This window comes from Protomyctophum parallelum (assembly GCF_964188405.1).
Source record: "Protomyctophum parallelum genome assembly, chromosome: 2".
Taxonomy (NCBI): Eukaryota; Metazoa; Chordata; class Actinopteri; order Myctophiformes; family Myctophidae; genus Protomyctophum; species Protomyctophum parallelum.
This window is the reverse complement of record NC_139699.1, coordinates 46582070-46608851: the sequence shown is the minus strand read 5'-3', so window position 1 is coordinate 46608851 and position 26782 is coordinate 46582070. Positions and strand designations below refer to the sequence as shown.

Here is a 26782-nt window from a genome sequence, read left to right as displayed (position 1 = left end):
GTGACTAAAACTAAAGGGAAACTATTCAAGAGACTATGGGCTGTATTTTGCGTGTCTTAAGTACCAGGTCTTATTCCCTAACTTGAGTAAACTAAAGACCTGGAGGCGTGATCAATGCTCTTTGGCCACTCAGAATAGCCAAATGGCATTGATCACGCCTCCAGGTCTTTAGTTTACTCAAGTTAGGGAATAAGACCTGGTACTTAAGACACGCAAAATACAGCCTATATGACTAAAACTAAAATCTAAATTTGCTGCCAAAGACAACACTGGTACTGTTACTGTATACCTCTGCAAAGTGCAGACATGATGTACTTGATCTTTTACTGTGCTGTGCCTGAGCTCCTGTTCTCTTTGAAGACAAACTCAAAGCATGATCCCACAACAGAAATGACTCACTGCAGTGTCACATTACAGTCACTACAGTGTCACAAGACGACAAGACATTGTCGTCTTTTTGGCACAGAGCGCACACATCATTAGCATAAATACAAATTTGGGATCGTAAAACACTGCATAGGCATGTTAGGATTACCGCCCAGTCACAATCTACCGCATTGATTGGACCACACAGCTGAGATCTATTAACCACTCAAAAAACCTATGCAATTTATTGACCGGGTCCCCCAGGGTTGATCCTATTGGTTTTGATCCTCCTTCTGTGTGAAGCACAGCGGAGCTGGTTTTGGCTGCCTCGTCTCTAGGCAACCAGCCACTTAATTTGCCTCTAGCCGACCTCTCAGCCATGGGATGCTAGCTGAACGTCGTGAAGTCAAACCATCCGGCACTACTTTGATGAAACTTGAACCCGCCGCCATGATGCCTCAGAATTCTTTAGGCTAACTAAATTGAGCGTAACGGTGCAGCGCAGCTAAACAGTGTGTAGACCTGCATGAGAGCACACCCGCTGATTTAATGGGTAACAGTAACACATTTGAGTCTCAGTCGAGTCATTGTACCCGCGGACCCCCACGCAGACTACCGCGGAACCCCCGCGATACAAATACAACCAAATGGACCCATAACGGACAGTCCATGTGTACAGTCTCAGAGTTTATTGTTATAAAAGGGTCCTCTGGTTCCATTTGTAGTATAGGCTATAAGGCTACACTCTCACAGTTACAGAGTCACCTGGACAGATCCTGTTGTTGTTTCCACACACACATAAATACAGATAGACAGATATTTACATTTCATAACACAATTCTGGAGATACAAGGTAGCAGCTGGTAATTCTTGTTCCTCGTGTTCGCCTATTATGACATGCCTAATCGTTAATTTGTATATTTATGCTTAAAGGACCACTTTTCAACCTACATTCATATAATCGGTCCGCACTAATGTTCATGATAAAAAAGAATATCTGCCTAACGATGATGTCACTGTTGGACTGGTTTCTGAACTGCCCACAGCCCTCCTATGAGACACAGGCTGGTTTCGGAACAGCCCACAGCCCTCCTATGAGACACAGACTGGTTAAATTCCCACAGACCTCCTATGAGACACAGACTGGTTTCTGAACTGCCCACAGCCCTCCTATGAGACACAGACTGGTTTCTGAACTGCCCACAGCCCTCCTATGAGACACAGACTGGTTTCCGAAATGCCCACAGCCCTCCTATGAGACTGAGTAGGTATTTTATCATGAACATTAGTGAGGACCAATTATATGAAGATAAGTTGAAAAGTGGTGAAGTGGTCCTTTAATACTAAATCTGAATCTATGTGATACTGTACAGTAAATTCCATGTACTGAGAGCATATATTCTATTTGGTGCTATCTGCAGTGGGCATCTTTCAGATGAAAACATGTAGGCCTATTTATATCCCTCAATGCAGTGTTGTTTTTGGCAGCAAAGTTCAATTTTAGTTTAGTCATAGTCTTTGGACTTTTAGTTTTAGTCACATTTTACTAGTCACCTGGAATGTTTTAGTGTTAGTCTAGTTTTAGTCGACTAAATGTCATGCGATTTTAGTTGACTAAATCTACAGTTGATGTAGTCGACTAAAATGTATTTTGGTGGGCCTTGATGTCGTCGTAATGACTGTTTTTACACTTGCTGAAAATAGCCAATCTACAAGCTCATAACGTGTTGCGCTGCGATGCGTTGTGAGCTTGTAGATCTGCTATTGTCAGCATGCAACCAAGTGTAAAATCACTTATACTGGATCTCTCTTCTCTAGTTTTTATTTCTTGACGAAATTGTCAATATATTTAGTCCTAGTTTTAGTCATCATAGCTTAGTTTTCATTAAGTTTCCATTTAGTTTTCGTCAGTGAAAAAAGGTAGTCGACGAACATTTTTCGTCTAAGTTTTAGTCGACAAAAACAACACTGCCTCATTGTAGATTATCATATAAATAACCTAGCCTGGAAACCAGACGAATCTGCCACAGGAAAATAAATAAAAATCCCTGGGGAGATTTGGTCTGGCGCTCCTCAGTTTGAATTACATTCTGCTCACGCCAGATCTGTGGCCCACAACTGTTTTTATAACCGCCCCTTGTAAAGAAATACTTCCACACCGACGTCCCATGCCATGCCAGGCTAAAAATAACCAGCGTTGTTGTATAAAAATGTAATTTTAATAGACACACCCATCCGCATATCAATTTCAAACAGACATTTCAAGAATTTGACCAAATTACCTTCAGAGCAGTCCTTGGGTGTACTGTATATACTGGAGTTAATTAGAGAAGATAAACCCCCTCATTTAATGTGAAATCTGCGTCGGATGATAGCAGGAAAACAGGAAACGTAAGTCTTCAATGTAGGGATATCTCTGGGTTGTTTGTTGGTTGTGCCACGTAATACCGTTTCTAGCTTTGGAGGTTAATACTACTCCCAATTGAGCTGCCGAAAATGGTGAGAAAAACAAGAATGCAAACATCTTTTGCACTTTGATGTTTCATGATTTGTAAACTCTGCAAAATGGACTCTTACACACCTCACTCTTCCAGCTGAATTAAATCAGTAATTAGCTGGACACGGACCCTAGCTGCTCTAGATCGTAACGTGTTCAAACCCAAAGCTATGAGATCAGTATTATACTGTTGGGTCACTGCAAAAATGTACATGGAAAGAACAAGATTACAAGATACAGAAAAAAGACGTATTGTAATAGTTCAAATTGTAGATAGGCTACTGTAAGTTTAAAGACAAACTCCTTTGTGTTGGCAGAAAGGAGCACATATACTGTACTGTACTGTAAAGGTTTGTTTTTTGTTTGTTTTTTCTTATTGACTGTTGCCCATTGAAATCCACAGAAATGTCAAATTCGACTTTTGCTTTATGTCCATGAAACAGTCCCCAAGGTACTTCCTTGAAGCTGTGCAATTTCTACAGCCCCATTTGTAGTCTGTTGGCATGACTCTCTCCACAACTGAACACACATTTCATGATGTGTGGTCTGTATTGTATCCATCCCTATAGGGTTGCAATTAGTACAGAGATTCGTACCAAATTTTTCATTTGGTTCGTTACAGGAAAGTACCGAACGAAAGTACCGAAACGAAAGAAAAGAAAAAGAAAGAAAAAAAGATTAGTTTTTGTGTGCGGAAACGTATACGGCCCTCGGGCGGATTAGGGAAGAGGAGCGATGGTTTCTTGTCACCTCAACGTCCTTAAATCAATTGACAACAAGGCAGCCGAACCGACGACTGTAGTCTGTAAACGTATACGATCACATGATTTTCATGTTGAACTTCAGCGAGCCCTCGGACGGACTGCCTTCGTCCACCTCGTCGTCCTTCCGGGGCACGTACTCCACCTCTATGGTATTTGACTTGATGTTCCCTTTCCCTCTACTCCAAAGGAAGAGGATAACGAGACAGAAAAGCACCACTCCCAAGAAAGAGATGAACCCCATGGTGGTGGCGATGACGAGGGTCTTCACGTCGAACGGGAAAGGAGCCGCGGCGCGCGTCACGTTCGTCCCGTCCTCGCTCGGCTGGTTGGAGATGAAGGCGAACGTCTTGTTCGGCTGATGGGGCCAGTTGGGCGAGTAGCTGTGCACGAACAGGTGGGCCGGTTTGGTGTCGTTGCCCGCCGCGTTGCCGGCGATGCACAGGTAGGTGCCGTTGTCCTGGATCTGAGCGTAGCGCACCTCCAGCGTGCCTTCGGGGGAAACGGTGAGTCTCGAGCCCACCGTCTTGGTGGTGATGAACTCCTTCCTGGGCGACAGCCACATAATCACAGGGACCGGGTCGCCCTCGGCTCGACAGGTGAAATGCAGCGTCGTTCCCTCGTCCACGTGGCTCTCTCGAACCCCGCGGTCTGAAATCACAGACTTCCGACAGGTGAAGTAGTCGGCGGGGAGCGTGTCGGGGAAGTCCTTGAACTCGGTGCCCCGCACGGCCTCGGGCGAGGCGCACGCGGGCTGCTGCTGCCGGGCGAAGTTGAGCCTCCACCGCCGGCGGAAGACCCAGAGCAGGCGGCAGTCGCAGGCCAGGGGATTTCCGTACAGGGCCAGGGTCTCCAGGTTGCCCACCGAGTGAAAGACGGACTCCTCCAGGGTGCTGAGGCCGTTGAGGGACACATTGAGGACGCGCAGGTGATTCAGACCCCGGAAGGAGTAGGGCTCGATGGTGGCCAGTCTCCCGCCGACCAAGTGAAAGGCCTGGAGCTTTTGCAAGTTGTGCAGCTGGTTCCCCTCCACGGTGTGAATGGGGTTGAAGGACAGGTTGAGAAAGCGCAGGTGGCCCAGGTGGCGGATGGCCTGGTACGGTACGGCGCTGAGGTTGCAGCTGGTCACCGACAGGGACGTGATGTTGAGCCCGAACAGGCACCGGGGGGTCATGGTGTCCAGCGAGGGCATGTGGGAGATCTCCAGCACGCGGAGGCGGTACAGCCTCTTGAAGGAGTAGTCGCGGACGACGCTGACGTTGAGGTGGCGCAGGCGGAGCGTCAGCAGGCCGTGCAGGTGGCCCAGGGCGTCGGTGGGCACCGATGCCAGGCCGCAGCGCTCCACACGGAGGCTCTCCAGGCCGCCGAGGCCGTGGAAGGAGCGCGGCGAGATGAACACCAGGTCGGCGTCGCCCACCTCCAGCGCCCGCAGGCTGTACAGCTCCTGGAACATGTAGTCCAGGAGGATGACGATGCGGTTCTCGCTGATGTCCAGCCGCGTGAGGTTCACGAGGCCCGTGAACACGCCGAGCTGGATGAGCTTCAGCTGGTTGCTGCGCAGCCCCAGCGTCCGCAGGTTGGCCAGGTTGCTGAAGGCGCCCGGCTCGATGGACGAGATGTTGTTCTCGTTGAGCTGCAGCTCCTCCAGCAGGGGGTAGCCGAGGAACTCCTCGGCGCCCAGGCCCCGCAGGCGGTTCCTACTCAGGTCCAGGAGCCGCGTCTCGATGGGGATGCCCTCGGGGAGCGACGCCAGCCGCCGCCGGTGGCACACCACCGAGCGCTCCTGGCCACTGCAGTCGCAGCGCGACGGGCAGCCCGTGGTGGAGCCTGAGAGGACGGTGCCCAGCATCAGGAACAGGATGGGCTGCCAGCACGCCACCAGGTAGCTGTGCCCTCCCGCCTCCCCCCCGGACACCATCCTGCTGCTGCTGCTCACCTGTGGAGACACGACACAAAGTACAAAGCGTTGTAAACGTAGGGTAGCGGGGTTGAAGGTTATGAGGTGATGTTATTCCTCTTTTTGCACTAGGTATGTTGGTGTGTGGTTTTTGAGTGGTGCAACCACTCCTACAACCAGCAATGTCCGTGTATGTACCCGTGTACACCTATGTATCAGTGGTCATGAGCACGAGTATGTGACTTATTAGTACCAGTAGGGGGCGCCAGAAACAGAGAGAGGGGTAGTGCTGTGCCTGCTGCCTGCTAATATGAGAGAGAGAGAGAGAGAGAGAGAGAGAGAGGTGGGGGGGATTGCACCACTCAGTTCACACAGGTGTGATTTCTTAATGTCATATGGGTCACTGTGTGCCTTTGTTGTCTTGTATTGTATTGTATTGTATCTGTATGCTGCAGGGCGGGTCCTTGGGGTCCAAGACAAATTTCTCCCTTGGGAGACAAAATAAAGAAACCTTGAACCTTGAACCTTGAACGTACAAACCTTTGGTTAACCCTTTTAGGCCTGACGTCAAAAAAAAAAAAAAAAAAGTCTTCTGAAAGAATATATACTGTATTCAAAGATTTGTCCCACAATTAATGATTTTTCAAAAATAGCAGACCTATACAATAGCTTGTAGATCTGCTATTTTTCAATAGCTCAAGTATAACATAATGCTTAGTTGAAACACCAAAACGGGTTCCCGTCTAGAAGTGTGCACAATTACAACCAAATGGACCCTCCTTACAGGTCCATTTGGTTCCATTTGTACTGTACAGGTCCGTAAACCGTCTATTTGGCATCAATCATTTTGCTGCGGACCTAGTGTATAGAACATGGTCCCTGTTTGTTTCATACAAGGCAATTCAAATGCGACAGTTTCTTTAAAATAAAATAAATGCTAATTTGTTGTTGTATTGTGAATAATGTTCTTCCTGGAGGACCCTCTTATTCCTTCATGAACTACAATTAAATACATTGAAACCAAAATCCAATGTACAGACAGTAGGAGACGAGACAATGACCATAATATATAAATAACCCAGCTCATGTATTTTGTGGACCGTGCACAGCTCTGATGTCATGTGAACACCCACACAATAGGTGTCAATTCAATGGAGCCTTGCTGCTGGTAAAGGCCATTATAGATGTTACTGGGGAAAAGCATTTTTTTGGGTGGCACAGGAAGTGGAATTGTTTTTGTATACATTCTATATTGACATGGTCCGTGTCCGTCTCTGTGTCTCTTTTTACCTGCCTTCCTGCCTGCCTGCCTGCCCGCCTGCCTGCCTGCCCGCCTGCCTGCCTGCCCGCCTGCCTGCCTGCCTGCCTGCCTGCATGTTTACATCGTGTGCTTCTGTTTCCTTGTGTTCTTGTACCCTTCCTTCACTCCCCCAGTCTCTGTTCCTTCCTGCTGTGTCGTGTACAATCCTCGTGTTTCCCCCGCCCACACCAGCTGTGATTGATTCCCTGGTGTGTATAACACCGTACTTTTATATAGCTGTCTATCAGCTTGTCATCAAATGTTCCAGACAGTGTTCAGTTTGTCTCTACAGTGTGTTTCTAGTCTACGCCAACAGTAGAAAAAGCTGATTTAATTAATTTAATTTAACCTTTATTTAACCAGTAAAATCACATTGAGACCATAGTCTCTTTTACAAGTGCGCACTGGCCAAGAGAAGAGGCAAATAGATGTTACACAGCTCTGCCAGTAACAACAGGAGTCAGGACATGACAAGACAAACATGACATCGGTAATAACAAAAATCTACTACCAGGGAGGCTCAGAGAGAGTCTAAATAGCTAACCAAGTACAGACAAAAAAAAGACTAATAAGGACAATACATCATGAAACTACTAAGCTAATATAAAACTAAGAACACAGCAATTGCTATACTCGTCAAAGCAGGAGCAATGGCTGGAGAGTGTGCCAGAGACAAACCTCTTAAAAGTCACTAGGGGGATCAAGGAAGCCAATTTCAATCTGGTCTGTAGATCGTTCCACGCCCAGGGGCCAAAAAACGCTGATGATCCGATCCGGGCACCACTCAGGAACCGCCAACATGTTTCAACCTCGAAAGGTCTTCATTAGGGCGATAAAACAAATTATACAGACCTTAATTCCGACTTTGAAACATGTTGGCAGTTTCCTTAACTTATCCTATTACAATTGGCTTAAGTTCTCATGATATCCAAAAAAAAAGATGTTTGTTTTCCGACCTCAATTACACAAAAACATAATAACTAGAAAAGTGTGGTTGCCGCATACATTACATAGGCTCCTCCCTAATTTCAAAATGTCTATAACGCATAAGAATAGCTTGGTCTTCTGCCCCTGCAATGGAATTCATGACTTTATAAATGATTGACGTAATTAATATTTTATGTGTCCTTCTAAATACCGGTAATGTATTTCACCTCTGGATTTTGTGGGAGCCTTCTCTAGCCAATTAGCTACTACAAACGTTATGCAAAGCTCGGCCAATCACAGAAGAAGTTATATGTAGGTTACTCCGGAAGAAGAATAATAAAAAAGTGTGACAATAACTATAGTCTGGTTGCCACACTAATAATAATAATAATATTAACTAAGGTTTTTACTGAATATTTAGGCTCGCAAGGTACCAACCAGCACATCGGGAGCAATTTGGGGTTCAGTGTCTTGCCCAAGGACACTTCGACATGTAGACAGGAGGAGCCGGGATTCGAACCGCCGGCCCGTGGATCATTGGACGTGGACGACCTGCTCTACCTCTTGAGCCACAGTCGCCTTTTCCTCCCCATAAGGGGACTATAAGGATCCCCCGACAGCGCCTGGTCGTTCTTTTTTCTCTGCTGCTGTACCTACTTTCTGTGCCAGCCTGAACTGCAATAAAAAAGGACTTACAATCTGTAACCGTTCCTTGGCCTCTGCACCTGGGTCCACTTGCCTTGCTAATCATGACAAATCAATGGCTGAACACCCCGGTTCCCCTAAAGTGGCAAATTAGCAAGTCAAGATGCCTGAACCAGAGCATGTGCATTTGTGAATCAACCTGTGTAGAACCGTACACCTAAAAGCTTAGGAACGTTAGCTCTTATAGATCAGCAATTTTTCGGTGTAAATCATGGTTAACTTTAATTCCAACCCCTAAACCTAACTTCATAATGTCTAATCCTGAGCCTGACATCGCCCAATCGCAATCTTTTACTATTGTAAACCTATCTCTAAACATCTGTTTAAGTGTAAAACATCTGTTTCTCTTGTGACCAGGAAAATGGTTATATTTCTCAAATTATACTACGGTATACTGTACTTGTGGTCCTCACAAGTATGTAATAACACACGCACGCACCTACTGCACACACACACACACACACACACACACACACACACACACACACACACACACACACACACACACACACACACACACACACTCTCAGACTGCGGGCATGTTGCAGAGCCACGCCGTATAATAAAACATAAAATGTGTACAGTAATATTGCTCTATTTGTGCATCAAGTTATAATCAGTATAATATGTCATCTAATGTGTTGTTATAATGTTGAGCAGCACTTTACGGTTCATCAGCACCATCAGGACAGCGTCTGTCGCACACTGTCTGGCAGTGGTGGAAAAGTAACTAAGAACATTTACTCAAGTACTGTACATTTTAGGTACTTTTACTGGATTATTTCCAATACTTGTATTTCTACTCCACAACATCTCGGATCCAAATATTGTACTTTTATACTCCACTACATTTATTTGAAAGCATTAGTTACTAATAGTTTACTTTGCAGATTTTGATTATCATTACAAAACATACTTTAACCACTTAATATTGAATATTCTAAATGCTGTTGGGCTACAAGCTATCCAAGACCACACTGAATGGGTTAAAGGTAGCAATTGTATTGAATCAGGGGTGATAACTCAAATAGGATCAATTATAATCGTGTGTGTTTGGAATTGTTGACACAAATAAATGCTTTTAAATGTATTTTACTGGTCTTTAAAACATTGAATGGGAATGCACCTGAATATTTTAATACCAATTATAAAATAGCTCAAGGCTGTATTGCTGATTAGGTTAGGACCCGCCGCAGTGGTGTCCAGTTAGAACTTAAACCAGGATGCTTCGACTTCTGCCTTCTCCCTGAAGCCAACCCTTGTTATATATTCTCCGACTAAGCTTGTCACGATGACTAAGCCAGTTAGATCTATCCGTATATGGTTCTACCACGTCTATCTGATATCGTGGCCGAGCACTTGGATGAGAAGTCTTGGTGTGGCTACTGAGGTGACAATGACTGCTGGGCCTGGCCGTGAGTGTCAACATACGTCACATGAAAAATACTTTTTCTGATTTGCATGTGTCATGGAGTTAAAGATGGATCGAGCGCCACAATTGTTATTTTTTTTCCAGTTTTGCATGTGTCTATGAGGTGACAGTACTTCATTAGACACCCTGGAGTCGTTTGTATAAGTGTGCAATGGTGTATTAACTTTGTATGTAGGGTTTCTTCCTGGAGGCTGAACCCTTGACAGTCAAACGGGCCAATGAAATAAACAGTAATATAGTGACATCATATCATCAGCCCCTCCCCTAACCCCTCCCCCTTTATCATACAACTACAGCTGTGGGTGCGGCTTCAGTTCAGGTGGATCACCACCCATCACCACCCACCAGGAAAACCAGGCACACTTAATGAACTGGTGGGCGTGCCCACATAAAAGCATGATATTAACAAATACTGTACACTTTTTGGAAAAAGTTCTTCCTCCTTATATTACCTGATGATCATGTTTTAGGGTGGACAAAAATCGTGGCACTTGGTTTCTTCCTGAAAGCTGAAAGCCTTTGAGTCAAAAGGCCCAATCGAAATAACACCATTTTGGTGACATCATAACCCTAACCCCTCCCACTTGATCATACAACAACAGCTGTGGGCGAGGCTTAAGTTCAGGTGGGTGGTGCCAAGGTGAAAACCAGGTATACTTAATGAACTGGTGGGTGTGGCCACATGAAAACATAATTTAAACACTTTCTGTACACTTTTTTTGAAAGAAATCTTCCTCCTAGTATAATCATAATGCCTGATGATCTTGTTTTATGGGGGGGGGGGGGGTGGTATCACAGCACTCCATCTTTAACAATAGATTTAGTATTTAGTATTCAAATGTAGTATTCAAAGTAGTGCACATAGTGTAGCTACGTGCTGTTCAACAACAAAAACACACGTGAGTATACCGTATGTGTGCTGTACTCGTGCATGTGCGTGCGTGAGGGAATAATTATGGAATACTATTTGAAAAAAAAAAAAAAAATCTACAGCACTGGCTATATTGGTGACCTGTTTTTGCAGCTGTGGTCACATCTTTTAAATCGGCAGCAAAAAAATGTTCAGCGTGTTCAACTTCAAAGCACGTTTTAAATTGCCTGAAAGGGAATCAGACTGCAATATAGCCGTTAGCCGGGAGCCACACGACATAATCCCAGCATCACAGCTGAGTGGCTGACCTTGAGGCGATCCACAGATAGAGGCTACTGATAAACCAAGAAAGAGCTTTGCTGAAAACCTTAAAGGTGCAGTAAAGTGATATTTCTTTGTTAAAATGCCAATATTCAAATAGATATCAACGCTACAGAGTTTTTCCAGTAACGGGAGTCTCCCCCCATGCCTCTCTAGCTCTTTACTTAACTAGAAAATACAATTTCCAGGTTGGTATACCAATTTCATCCAGAGATTTCATACAGCATATACAGTGATGTATGTGAAAAGAAATGCAGCGGACACAAATTGGAGCACTAGAACATTGAAAGCTGATGAATTGTAATCATAAACAGAAATAGTACTCTGTATTACTCTGGTAATCTGTGCCATCCTATTTCTGTACCAAATCTCTTCGTCGGAAATACAGCCCGTCTGTATACCTACAGCTGCTCCTGTCACAGAATTCTGACATCATGCCCAGAACAAACATAACACGTTTAGTTAGTTGTTAGTTGACGGCTGCAAAAACCAATCTATAACACCATCAAATGTGACTGGATTTAGGCCCATTTAGACCTGCATGCATTCTACAAAATGTCTTCTAAATCATGACAGTTTTCAGAAAAACCCATGTTTCTATGTGTCAGTGGTTCTCAGCCCTTTTCATGTCAAAGGACCCCCAAAGTTATCTCTATTTGGTCGCTGACCCCCATCTGAAAATAATGGTGTTCCAGGGGAACCCCCTAGAAGCAAAGATTTGAGTTAAAAAAAACATTAGCTCTGAAAGAATATATAAGGATTCAGGATTTTTTTTCTCCAAAAATAGCAGACCGACAAGCTCGTAGCGCAGCACTCGGTGCCGCGCTATGAGCTTTTCAGTAGCTATAAAGTATTACATAATGCTTTAAAACACCAAAAGGGGTTCCCGTTCTTCCTGTTGAACCGACGCCAGGTGGTGATAATGGGCAGTAGTGTCGCATGTGACACACACCTGACCCTCATCACTGGAGCACCCCAGGAGCCCTCTCCTCTACTCCCGGTGTATAGGGACTATGTGACACATACTCTGAACCATAACTCTTTTTCTCCCCAAGTCCGTATACGGACGTCGACGCAACGTATAGACTCTGTCTATATAATGGTTGAGGCCTATACGGAAGCTATTAACATTTGTCCGGTTCCTATACAGCAACGCCCCACCTTTCCAACTATGGGATTGCAAATATATTCACAGTGCAAAGCAGTTGCATCCGTCCTTCCTCTTCGATGTCTCCCTTTTGACTGATACGTACCTGTCCATTCAAACTCTAGACGGGACCCACCCCAAAGTTATCAGTGGAGCCGCGCCCCAGAGTTCAGGAAAATTAAGATCTTACCTCCATCACACACACACACACACACACACACACACACACACACACACACACACACACACACACACACACACACACACACACACACACTTTATTTTCTTTCTCTTTCTCTTTCTGGAAACAAAACGATGGAGCTTAATTGCACAAAGACAATTTGTTTTACACCTGTAAACCTGTGATGTATCAATGAAGATGATTCAGATTCTGACTCTGAAAAGCTGCGGAAACAACTCAGAGACAATGTAGCTTAAATGTCACTTAAAAAGGAGAAGGACAAATGTGTGTGTGGAGTATGTACTTCCAAGATAGTCTTGCATCTCACAACAACAGACGACGATGAGACAAACAGCCAAGTATGGTGAGCTGGCTTTGAAAGCCTCTTATCACGTTGCGTACGGCTTCCTAAAAACATAAAACAAAACTAAATGTTTAATATGCAACACAGTGGCCTGAAAGACGTTGAAGAGCCCTGCTCCATATCAAATTTATTTTCTTTTTTTCTTTGTTTTTTATTCCTTTTGCAAGATAGTTCAGACAGGCAGTTCAGTCAAAACAGTTCCATTTTTATACCCCACCCCCCTCCCCCCGTCCAGAAACAGCAAACATATTACAACGATCAAATACCAAATGGGTACCAAGAATAAGATGACACAAAAAAATACAAACAAAACCCACAAAAAAGACATATCTGATATGGCAAATAATGTTAGTCTATAGACCGATTCCGTAGCGGTTTCATGGTCGCAGCCTTCGTATTTCCTGTAGGCGGACTCGACGTAGCTGCGGGGATAAAACCCTCACCAGGCGCACCTCTTCCACTACAGTGAACGGCAGAGTGACTGATGTTAGTTTGCCTCAAACTTTACTCCTTTACCTGCTTTTTTACTAACACTAACATTACAAAGATGCCCAGAACATCGAGATGAACCTGTGTAGTTTATGGCTGCTCCAACAGTAGTGGCAACATAAAAAATAAAATAAAACGGAATGTCTAATATCCACCGCGGTGGCTGAGACCAGAGCCATTGAGTAATGGTTGAGACGAAGCAGGGAAAGATACATATCGCCAGTCTTACCCAATACCAAATCGTTCTGTTTTATGAACACAATGCTGCTGTATTTTATACCTCATTTAAAGTATGAGGTATAAAGTACACTGGCGTTATGTATCTTTCACTGCTTCGTCTCAACCATTACTCAATGGCTCTGGTCTCAGCCACCGCGGTGGATATTAGACATTCCGTTTTATTTTATTTTTTATGTTGCCACTACTGTTGGAGCAGCCATGAACTACACAGGTTCATCTCGATGTTCTGGGCATCTTTGTAATGTTAGTGTTAGTAAAAAAGCAGGTAAAGGAGTAAAGTTTGAGGCAAACTAACATCAGTCACTCTGCCGTTCACTGTAGTGGAAGAGGTGCGCCTGGTGAGGGTTTTATCCCCGCAGCTACGTCGAGTCCGCCTACAGGAAATACGTAGGCTGCGACCATCTACGGAATCGGTCTATAGTCAATAGTACCGCCACCAGCAATCGTGGCTTCGGAAGGGAGGTGTATTCCAGTCCCGTCCACATCAAATCTTTCTAATGTTCATGGCTCTATGTTCTGTCTTCTCCAGCTGTATCTCAGCCCTCATTATGTATCAGCCCTATATCGTCTTGGTGGAAACCTCATGTCCAAAAATGTTTTCAGAATTAAAATTCAAAAGTAGTAGAAGGAATTAACTGCTACTTTTTATACTTTTGTGTGAGTAGTATGATGAAGTAGGGCATTCATTGATTAACCGAAAGCAACGATATATTAGTGTCGTTGTTCAGAATTGAATCATATCCTTTGTTTGTGATGGTGATGGCATTATGCCTTGCTATCCTGCCTTGCTAATAAATCATACCTCCCGTTGTTCGCTACTTCAGCTACATCCGGGATAGCGCCTGGTGCGTCGCTAAATGTGCTCTGTTGCGGCAAATCGCTGGCGGGCGCTATGATTTATTGGTCCTAAATACCCCCGGGGCGATTAACGTGTTAAACGTGTTTTTTCCCCCCATTTCAATGCATTTATCCTGTCATTTGTGCAAAGATTGTTGGACAACCACTTCAGAGACTCTATACATCCACGATTCCACGTATGATAACAGCATCGGAACGTCCTACGGTTAGCTAGGAATAATACTAGCCATGTTTTGTATGGAGAGTAGAGGTTGCTGCCTTCAGGAAGGAGATATGGTGTTCCAGCTTACAATAAGGTCAGACTGAGGAAGTATTTTGTCCATCAGTCGACTCTGAGGCTTAATCAGGTTTTTGGCCAGGACTAGACTGAGCTGTGGACATCTCTCCATTGCTCTGTGCCCTTAGGCTATATGTCTCTGTGTATGTAACAGTATTTTTATTTCTGTTTTTGTGTGTCTGTCAAATGTGTGTATTATGTGTTGCATACAAGGCCGCCGGGCCACAAGGCAAATTTCAGTGCGAACTGACAATAACGTACTATATCATATCATGGCATTATGTCAGGCTATATGCCGTATTATCACAAGCCTCAGAATGGAGGCGCTATAGGGTCTAAGAGTGGTTAACTTACTGTACAAAAGCCTTGGAGCTTCAATATTCCACATTGAACATTACAACACAATCCACTCTCTCTACACTGGATGGATTCTCAGCAGAGCGAGGTCAGAATGAAGGCCCTCTGGGCTATGGGTTGTTAGAGACAGAGAGGACTGTGTCTGGCATTTTAACACGCACCGCTGTTACAATATATCACCAATGAGGTTTTTGCTGTTTTGTTTTGCTTCTTTTGTTAATTCCCTCGTGTGCTTCGCTTGTTTGAGGTTTATCTTTTCTCTTTTCCTTAGATTCTGTTTTTAATTATATATGATGCTTCTGTCTATGGGCTTGGTTTTGTAAAATTGAAAAAGCTTTAATGAAATTTTAATCATGAAAGAAAAAAAAATCTGTTTGCCTCAACATTTTGTAAGTAATTGTAATTAACTGGATTTCATATTTTTGTCCCTCTCTAATTTACAGTCAGAGCCCCTGGTACAGAATTGTGGATTATATAAACATATACCTAAACTTAAGTCTTACCTGAATCCTTGTCCGAAAAGATGCCTCAAAATAGCAGATCTACAAGCTCATGAGCTTGTAGATCTGCTATTTTTTGAAAAATCGTTAAAGTGTGCCTCAATTATTTTAGAAATTTGTTTTTTTTTCTTTAAATTTCGAAGTCAGGCCTGAATGGGTTAAATACTTGTTGTGCAGAATGTCCCATTTTTTTTTTTTTACTTACTGTACTACTTTTTTGTGTTTCAAAATGTGTCAAAATCTCACGAAAGAAGCTCATGGATTTCCGGAGTGGGGCAGTTATATTAATGCATGTCTTGTGAAATAATAATCTTAATCTAAAGTACCTTGTAACTACTTTTCAAAATACATACTATACGGTATAATATATAAAAAAAGTATTGAGTAGAAGTATGCAGTATGAAAACATTGACCTCAGAGTTGTATAACCATGTCGCCCTCAGCTATATGAAATTAAAAGGGTGAATTACAGGGAAGGACTTAACCCATTCTGAACGGGCACCCATTTTGGTGTTAGCATCATGTTATGCTTTAGCTATTTAAAAATAGCAGATCTACAAGCTCATATCGCGCCACCGAGTGGCGCGATACGAGCTTGTAGGTCTGCTATTTTTTGAAAAATCGAAGAACGACTGACATTTTTTAGAATCTGATCTCAGGTCAGAATGGGTTCGTCAGACCAGTGTGTGTCCGGCGGAAACCTTGTATGAATCTGATCTCAGGTCAGAATGGGTTAATGAGTCTTTAGGAGAGGGATAATGACACAGGCATGGCTGCCGTTCTGCACTCCAGACCGTTAAGTGCCAGTGCAATATGGAGTAGTGGAAGAAGTACTTACATTTTGTGTTTTTACTTCATTAAGTATAGCAATATCACATAGAGATAAGGTTACAACTAAAAAGTCCTGTATTCGAAGATTTGCTTGAGTAAATGTACAAGTGTTGTAACTTGTGCATCAAAATATACGCAAGAATAATAAAGTACTTTGGGAGTGAGTGCCACAATTTTTGTATTTTTCCAGTTTTTCATGTGTCTATGAGGTGACAGTACTTCATTAGACACCCTGGAGTTGTTTTTATGTGCAATGGTGTATTAACTTTGTATTTAGGGTTTCTTGGCTGAACCCTTGTTCAGCATCCAGGAAGAACCCTTGTCCGTACAAGATATTATCTTGCCCGTACAAGATAATTATTATCTTGTACGGACAAGATAATATCTTGTACGGACAAGATACAATATATTTCGAATGCATGGCCATTCAGGGACTCCGTAGTAATTGGTGATCCAACTGAACACGAAGTTTCTGTTTGCTGGAGAGCTGGGGAGACCCCTGAACAAACACTCTATAGCTGCTTTAACCTTTGAACAAAAAAAAAAAAAAAAAGACTTGCGTTTTTTCGCCCTTTTCCTGAAAAAAACGCAGCAGTCTGCAAAGACCTTTATATACCCTATACTTTTAAGTTCCGTACTAGAGTAGACGTACGTAGTTACTTTCCACAGCTGTGCCAGAGCGGAGCCATTAAGTGCCAGTGGAGTATTGAGTGTTAAAGACAGTCTGTGGCCAAAATATTCATCATGTTGTCACAGTGTCCATAGGGGAGCTGACTCAGCTCTCTCTCTCTCTCTCTCTGCGTGTGTGTGTGCGTGCGTGCACGCGTGTGTCTGTGTGTGTGTGTGTGTGCGTATGTGCGGCCCCTAGCCTGCCCGGCAGCCTCACACAGATGAAATCTGAGGCTACTCGTTCACGCCGAGACAACCCACTGTTCAAGAGGGCTTCACGTTATTGCTCTGCTACGCTGAATGCACTGTACTCTACTGTATACACTCTCCGGAGTCGTGTCTAAAATGAACCGTGAAACGTTACACTTAACACTAAGGCTGAAAGTGACTCTGCTTTTAGTATATAAAGCGACAGAAAAAGATGAATTTATATACTCCTAGACCGGCACCGGCCCGATTCGGGAACGATGCAAGTGGCAGACGATTCGAATTGGGAATGCATGCACCACCCGGTTATACGTATCGCCCATTGTAGCTGTTGCCTGTCTATCTGTCCATGTAGCCTATGCCCATATATGGAGATTGCTGATGTCATCGGTATACAGTACGCCTGTATCAGAGTGTAGAGTAGGAGATTAGCGTCACACTTTGATCTCGCCGCAAAGCGGGTGCCTATGGGCTATAGTTCCAAACATTGCTCCTATGGCTGTAACTATCCCATTGAGATAGAATGAGCACTTCCACATTCCATTGTTACAATGGGAGTCAACGGTAGTGTCGCCACTCTCTTACTATATTACTGAGTCCAGACTAGTCAAAGACTGCTTAAAACTGTCAGATTGCAACAGACTGGCATTATTTTATCAGCACAAAAAAGTCTGCCGACAAAACATTATTTTCCCGATGCAAATTGCAGAAAGCAGCCACAAGCGCTGGCTTGCACTGTTGCCAGTTCTGGTTATTATAAGCACCGAAGTGTAGTTGCTTATTTTGGCTTGCTTTCATGATTTGTTTAAAAAAATAGCTGATGTAATAGGGCTCAAGTAGTGAAACTAGTTGCTTCTTTTGGATTTGTTTTCATTGACCTGGTCGCTTGTTTCACTCACACAATCTGGCAACACAGAGCAAAGTACTAGACTTGCAGACTAGAAGTCCACTCTACAGTGGAGTAATTTACCCCCCTCATCACTACAACATGGACGCTCCCGACATCGGCAACCGACCAGACGTGTTCGGTTCTTCATCAACGAGTTCCGACGCGTCAATAAGGCGATAGGGACAGCAGTGACGTAGACTCCGTGGGGGCGGCGGGGCTCGAGCCCCCATGAAGAATTAGACCTGAATATATCATTACTCTATGGAATATATTTGCCTCAGTCCGCCCCGTTTGTACCGCGCCAGGTCGCGCCGCGACCGTTCGCGCAATTCTCGTCTTTGCATTGACTTTGTATGTAATCGCGCCGCTCTAACCATCCAAGTCTGGCACCTTTTAACACCTCTTTTGTCCTGGCCCGGGGGCAGGGGGTGGTGGGGGGTGGACCGCGTGCCTGTCCACTTGTGCAGATCAGGCATTCAAATGCTAATCTGGTGGCTTGTTTTCACCTGCCAGGTATTGGTTATATGCATACTGTAGTACTGTAGTCTGTACTCTGCAATAGGCTACTTGTTCACAATGAGAACGAGTAGCACTAGCCAGATGACTCAGTGCAATCATGGCATTTAAACATGCTCTTCTGTTTATAATCTAAACACTGACACCTTACAAATAAGTTTTTAGGACCTAAACCACTTGGGTTTAGTGTGAAACGGGGGGGGGGGGGGGGGGGGGTAAATAAGGGGTGTAAATAAGCGGGGGGAGAGGGCGGGCCCCCATGACGATTATAAAAACATTTTCGTCTCCGAGGGACGGCAAGCGACGGAAAGGAAAGGAAAGGTACAATTTACAATTTACAATTTAGGCATTTAGCAGACGCTCTTAATCCAGAGCGACTTACAATAATCAAGAACAAAAGCATGGGAATACATCACAAAAGCATTTATCATAAAACATGCGTAAGCTAAGAAAGTAACAGTGGAATATCTATATTATGAGACTATACATATAAACTATATATATATACTACTATGCTATACATATGTACTATGGCGTGTTATGACTATATACAATGCAATTATAGTGCCGTCTACATAACATGCTATAAGTCTATATCAGATGCTATCTAAGTCTACAGAAGTGCTATCTAAGGGGGTAGGGTAAGTGCTATGGGCCATGATGGAGTCTAAAAAGGTGGGTTTTCAGACTACGGCGGAAGATTGGGAGTGATGCTGCAGTTCTGACTGCAATGGGAAGTGCATTCCACAGTTTTGGAGCCAGAAGGGAGAAGAGTTTGGTACTATGTTTACCCAGGGTAACTGGACTAAGCTCAAGAACTTGTTTACAGCCAGGCCCTGCTCATAGAACATTTCATGGTAGAGGTTCAATGCCTTGTCCGGGGATACGAACTAGCGACCTTCCGATATCAAGACCGCTCCGCAAACCGTTCGGCCACCGCTGGTTCTCGGCGGACAGTCTCGTGACTGGAGACAGCCGACTGTCGGAGCAGTGTGGAGCTGGCTTAAGACACTCCCACTTGGACACTTTCCAGCCAGGCTCATTCATTCATTCATTCCAATGTAAATATCATGAATTTTCACACATTAAATACTGGTTCATTTTTGGAACCAGACCTTCGAAATCTCTCCCGAATCCGTCAACAAGGCCTGCCATATGCACTGGGAAAATATGTGCGTGGGCGTGGCATTTCTTTTTTTAAAACAATGTTTATCATTATAGAAAAACTATTGGTGGAGAGGTTTGTCTTTAACCCATGTTATGCTTAGCTGTGATTGGACCAGTTTGGGGGAACCATTGGCGCCCATGTCTGTATGTCAGAAACTGAACCATTTTATTTATTTATCTTTCTTTTTATTTTATATTTCCTGTTATATTGTGATATGGATCTCCCCCTGGGTCTGAAATAAAGATTGATCGATTAATCAGCATCAGCAAAACATTGTTTGCAGATATACAATGATGTGTTGTGGGTTGATCTGCTATGCTCGCAATTTAAAAGCCTTTAAGTGAAAGTCGTTAAGCTTGTTAGCTTTTCTAAACATTGAACCAATGAAGAGTACTCAGTCGACGTGAGCATGTGACTAATAACTACTGTGCACTGGATTCATTGACTTACTTTTGGAGAACTCCCACATTGCATGGCAACAGTATAATATAGACACCTCATAATAATACCCAATGGAATCAGTGTGGCTGGATTACTATGGTGATCACATTCAGCCTGGTGTCTTGGAGAGAATTGGTGGGCTGCCCTTTAGTCGAACCGCTGATGTCCCAAAACTTAAGTAGGAAACACGGTAGGTAGGTTTGAGTGGTTTTGTTTAGTTGTAATGCCTGACCAATGATCAGGCATTGGTCAGACCAATGTCTGACCAATGGTACCTCGGAAACAAAGTGCACTCGGATTAATAGCATGGCAGAATAAGGCTGTACGAATGAACACCAATTAAAACCAGGCAATAGGAATGATAACTTTCCGGTAGGTGTATTTGTTTTCCTTTCACTCTGATAAATAGTCAGTATGTATTAACTAGGACTTTGCTGGCCTATAGTCTTGCTCTGCCCTGCCGATCAGTCAAGCTGAGATGCCCGAGTCTGGTTGCCCTATCAGGGAAGCCTAGAATCAATGCCTGCTCCGCGGTTTGGGGCGCTCAGCATACTTGATTTTTCAGTTCTCTCAAACTGCTAGCACTCTTTTACTCTTCCACAGCTGAGACATATAAGGGCTTAATTACAGGACTGACATTAAAGTTACAAGATCTCAATGAGTTGCTCTGCGATACCTTGTGAGCTTGTAGGTCTGCTATTTGTGCAATTAGGCTAGACACACGCAAGCGCACGCACGCACGCACGCAAACACAGTTCCTCCCCAATTGTCATTTGGCACGTTCTTTCAAGGGGTCATACGAGACACAAACCCCACTTTACTGCACAGCACTTTGATTAGATTAAGTTATCCCTTTTAACCCATTCTGAGCTGAGATCAGAGTCTAAAAATGTCTTCTACATCCTGACAGTTTTCCATTCTGACCTGAGATCAGATTCTAAAAATGTCTTCTATGTCAGTCGCTCTTCGGTTTTTCAAAAATACGGGGGCCAGTTTGGAATTGCAGCCAATTGCAGCAATTGGTGTGAACGGATACTTCAATTGATAAATGGGGTCCATTCAGATTTGTTCTTAAATTCACACAACCAGTCTGTCACAACAACAACAACAAATTGCATGCTACATCTACTGTATTGTGATAAAAAGAGAAGAGTGTGGGTATTCGCCTGTGCATGATTGCATCTGTGCCTTCAGACAACAATGGGAATATAATCATCCGCCACCTGCATTTGTATAAAATGTTTTGAATGTTTTGATGTTTTATGCTTTTAACCACTTTAACCACACTCTCATGGAAAAGGACCTGAAAACTAAAACTATACGCAATGCTTTTCCCCCCCACCCATGTACACACAATCTCGTATCTAAAAATAGCGGATCTATAAGCTCCCTCGAAGTTCTCCCCAGAATAAACATGCTGTGGTACTTGGGGTGAATAGTGGAAATAGCTCATCTACAAGCCCACAATGTGTCGCACAATGTTATGAGCTTGTTTTTCCACATGTTGAGGAGCCCCCATCGGGAGGACATATAAGGCGTCGCAGTCGAGCCCCCTTTCATGACGACACCAGGCCCAGGAAATAGTTCCCAATGCATTTTCCCCATAGACATTTCAAAACGTATTTATTTAAAGACCTTATAAGCGTCGTACGAAGCCAACTCTTGTCGTGACAAATCATGACAACAAACACAATATTTTGGACCAAACAAATAATTACAAAGAAGAAAAACAAAAACAAAAAAGTGTTGTAAGCTGCCATTTTCTTCTTCTTTCTATTTTTTGTTTGTTGTCATGATTTGTCACGACAAGGGTCGGCTTTCTCCACGGCGTGAACGTCTTTAAATAAATACTTTCTGAAAAGTCTATGAGAAAAATGAACGGGGATTTCTTTCCCGGGTCTCTCGACATTCCCTGCTGACAGGTGGCGCCGCCCCAGTGTTTCCTATTATGTGTGACACATATCAACCCTCCCTGCCCGGTGGCTTCCCTCCCCTGAACACGAGCCAATTTGTGTTCGTATATATATAGAGTAGAAGCTGCTCAGCGAAGCCGGATTCAAACCCCCAGACGACACCGCACCAGTGGTGGTGCGCAGATACTCCACCCGAGTGCATCTTTTCTTTTCTATTTCTAAAAGAAAATAGTCTCTTTTATATATTTTTTTAATTTCTTATAGAATAAGTGGGCAAGACGTCTGTTATTTTCTACGCCAGAAGGCACAGTTGTTGTATGTAGACGTCTGTTATTTTCTACGCCAGGAGGCACAGTTGTTGTATGCCTAATGCCCTGAGACAAGCGCGTCTCCACCTCCCAGCCTGTGATAAATTAGACACTATTGTCATGTGCTGTGTATCGTTACGGTGTACAGAATAACACTGCACCTGCTATGATTGTGAATAGAGCGAGACATAATACTGTAGGAGATGGAAAAACCAAGGTGAAAAATGAAGCCACGTAATGCTCAGGGATGGAAAAATCTATGAAATGGAAGGATTGTGTTGCGTGCATGCATGCACACACATATCTGCTAGGTTCTGTATTTCTGAAGGTTATGGAAACATTTTTTGTAAATGTTTAAAATAATTTTAGTTTTCTTGTGTTTCTTTGAGAATCTTTGACATTTTTTTAGACAATTTCTGCTATGACATGCCCACAATAGAGATGGGAGGTGTAAAGTGGTTAGGATTTTTCACTGCGTCAATCCTACACAGGAATAGGACATGGCCTTTTATCTTACAAATGGGCATGATTACATCTTCTTTCATTGATTGTGTTGCTTATTATTGTGTGGAATGGCATGAGTTGTGAGTCATGTACTATACACACACACACACACACACACACACGTTATAGCAATCAATCAAAAAAGAGGACGAAAAGATTGGAGGAGACGAAAGTGAGTTTTTTTCTTTTGACTGCATGGCAATAATCTGAAGTGTCAATTTGATCTGTTCCTTATTCCTGTTTCAAGAGCACTCAAAGACTGATTCACTGTGGCAAAAGCACTCTCACGAATATCTACTTTTTTGGTTTTCTCTAAATGTTTTCTGTGGCTTTCGCCTTTATGTTATATATAGGGACAGACAATATAGGCCGACAGGAAATGTGGAGAGAGATGGGGGGGTGACACGCAGTAGAGGACGTTGGGATCGGGAGTCGAACCCGCGGCACACTGTCAGGCCTACTTTTTGGTTTTCAAACATTAGTGTTTTTTAATTATTATTATTTTTCTATACAGATTTAGTATTGATTAAAGATGGAGTGCCACAATTTTTGTATTTTTCCAGCTTTTCATGTGTGTATGGGGTGACAGTACTTCATTAGACACCCTGGAGTCGTTTTTATGTCCAATGGTGTAATAACTTTGTATTTAGGGTTTCTTCCTGGAGGCTGAACCCTTGACGGTCAAACGGGCCAATGAAGTAAACACGGATAGTGTGACGTAAAAATATTGCACGCACACACGCACCTCCCCCTCTATACATATTTTTTAAATACGACAACCTCTGTGGGCGGAGCTGCCTGCCACATACACACGTGTGAACTGAACAGTGCAGCCAGTTTGCTTTTGCTGCTCTGTGTCTAACAGTCATTTCACACATTACCAGTTCACAGCAGAGCAGACTGTTTTTCGTTAGATTGGAAGCAAGTAAATGTTCACGTTGGGTCCTCAGGATTAATCACGGAAACCACAACAAACCAGTCTTATACCTGCTCTGCTGTAGTTGCTCTTGTTGTTCTCAAGGAGTAGGTTGTTTCTTTTATAATCACAGTGGTCGGGCTTTGATACAGAGTGTAGTGTCACAGTGTGCATTCTTGTTGGCTGTTGTAGTCAATATGTATGTAGGTCCTAATACTTATACAAGGCTGTAAAGTCAAGAATTAGAAGTATGTTGTGTCGCGCTGGAAGTCATGTTGCCATGTCTGGCTATTACAAGCGACTTGGGCTTGTTTTCATATAAGTAACTTTCAGGGGAGATGTGGTTGACTTGACCAATGGTTCATGTGAAGGACCCTCAGATTAATATGTTGTTAAAAGGATTGGTGTTGTTGAAACGTTTTCATAAATATTCACGGCAATTTCTGTGACTTATTTTTGTGGACCTGGCCGCTTGTTTCTTTAAATCTGGCGACTTTTGCTGAAACTCAATGCAGTCAGATAAAGGACAGTTTTAATGCCAGGGTGCTTAGCTGGAGGAAATCAATAGCCTACAATATATTGTAGGCTAAATTATCTATCAAACTAATTGTTTCTGCTGTTAAACTATGATCGAATTGGATGATGAGCTGAGCTGATTGCGACAATAGGGTCAATATAATTGGAGGAAATAAATAAATGATTATAAAAAAATCAGAAAAAACAGATCTGATATGGTATGGATGCATGGATTATATGCCTATACATGGATGGTGGCAGTATAAGTGCATAATGGTGCCTATACGATATCTCAGAAAAACATGAGTTTTTGTTACATTACAGACACCAATTTGCCATTTTGTAAACAAAAGGGCAGAGCCATGGGCTGTCCTTTTATAAGGAGGGTGAGGGACTAGGACAAGTGGGTGGTCTTAAAGGAGGAGGCAGAGGGACTGGATTAGGTGGGTGGTGCTATGGTTAAACTCACGCATACCTAATGAACTGGTGGGTGTGTCCACATAAAACCATCATTTTAACAAATACTGTACACTTTTTTGAAAATATTATACCTCATATACACCTAAATACACCTGATGATCATGTTTAAGTGTGGAAAAAAATCACGGCACTCCATCTTTAACTAAACACTGTTTTGACATTTTGATTTTTTTTGTCATAGGCATTGTGTTTGTTTGATTTTGTTTTTGTTGTTTGATTTATGTAATGGAAAAGAAACAAAAACCACAATCTGCCAGCCTCATGTGGCAAAATTAGCACCAACCTGCAATTCTTCAGAACCATTCGCCAAACCCTTCAATATGTCTTTCTACCGCAAACTATACCACCCCCTGTTTTACTGTTGCAAGCTGTATTTATAGATTTTACTATAGTATATAGTCATAGTTTTTGTATATATCTCATGTAAAGCATGAGATATATACATTTGAGATATTATTAATATTAAATACCGGTAATATCAACTTTTAAAGATGGAGTGCCATGATTTTTTTCCACACTTATACATGATCATCAGGTGTTATTGTTACATAAGGTATAATTTTTTCTAAAAAGTGTACAGTATTTGTTAAAATGATGGTTTTATGTGGACACACCCACCAGTTCATTAGGTATGCGTGAGTTTAACCTTAGCACCACCCACCTAATCCAGTCCCTCCGCCTCCTGCTTTAAGACCACCCACTTGTCCTAGTCCCTCCCCCACCCATGGCTCTGCCCTTTTGTTTACAAAATGACAATTTGGTGTCTGTAATGTAACAAAAACTCATGTTTTTGTGAATGTTAGAAGTGAACACTTCCCATATTTCTGAGATATCGGATAAGCACCATTATGCACTTATACTGCCACCATCCATGTATAGGCATATAATCCACGCATCCATACCATATCAGATCTGTTTTCTCTGATTTTTTATAATCATTTATTTCCTCCAATTATATTGACCCTATTGTCACAATCAGCTCAGCCAGGGAGTCTCCAGCAAAAGTAGTTCATATATCATTTTTAACCACTTTTCCAAGTTGGGTGTTCAAAAATAGCAGATCTATAAGCTCACAGCGCGTCACTTTACAACAAGCTGAGAGCTTGTACATCTGCTATTTTTGAATGTTTTTTTTTAATTTTGAATTTTGAATAATGTTACTATTATCCTATTATAATATTTTGAACATAAATCTTCTCTGGGGGGGGGGGGGGGGGGGGGGGTCCTTAATTGTCACGGAACCTGTCCTCGGTGCGATGTGTCAATTTTGGGGGTCGTTGACAACTTTGACACAGACAATTCTGAGAACCCCACCGGTTGTGATAAACAGTGTCCACTCATTCTGCACAGCCCTTTACAGCTGAATTGCTTCATCCTCCTCCCATGCTAATATACACTCTATAATCATATCTGTTTGTTGTATGATGTTCCTGTTACATGCAGGAGGGGGAGGGGGGGATTTATGAAATTCATGGATATTGAATTCAGACGTTCTCAGGGAGTCAAAGACAATTATTATTGAATTACCTTTCAATAGGGGAGAGAGGCGCCCATTATTATTGCTCTCTATTTGTAAGCGCGTTGCGTCTTTCTGGTGGGAATTTAAAGGATGATCTCATTTCCCTTCCACTTTGAGCGAGGATGAGATGGAAGTGAAATTTGAACCCGGGATCTTTGGCAAAACCAGCCGATCCACGAGTAGGGCGGTCACGCCATCATGACATGTTAGTTGATGACTGATCACGTTACATACATGACTGTGATGAATTATTTTAAGGCTTTGTATAAACAAAAACTGCACAGGCCAGATATGAAAAATTGTGTAAATAGTACTAAATACACAACAGAAATGGCTGGCAATGACTGGTAATCAAAGTAATTAATGTAGCCTACTATGGCAGACGCAAGCCATAATTAAAAAACGTATTGTTTTT

At 43.0% G+C, this 26782-nt stretch overlaps 1 protein-coding gene across 1 annotated transcript; it reads right to left on the bottom strand.

Annotated features, from left to right (window-relative positions):
- Positions 1–3682: 3682 nt before the first annotated feature.
- On the bottom strand, positions 3683–5545 carry lingo1b (leucine rich repeat and Ig domain containing 1b; the record flags this gene model as incomplete). Its single annotated transcript, XM_083792031.1, has 1 exon — positions 3683–5545. Exon 1 carries the CDS (start codon positions 5540–5542, stop codon positions 3683–3685), a length of 1860 nt encoding a protein of 619 aa, XP_083648157.1. The 5' UTR covers positions 5543–5545.
- Between the last annotated feature and the right edge of the window lie 21237 nt (positions 5546–26782).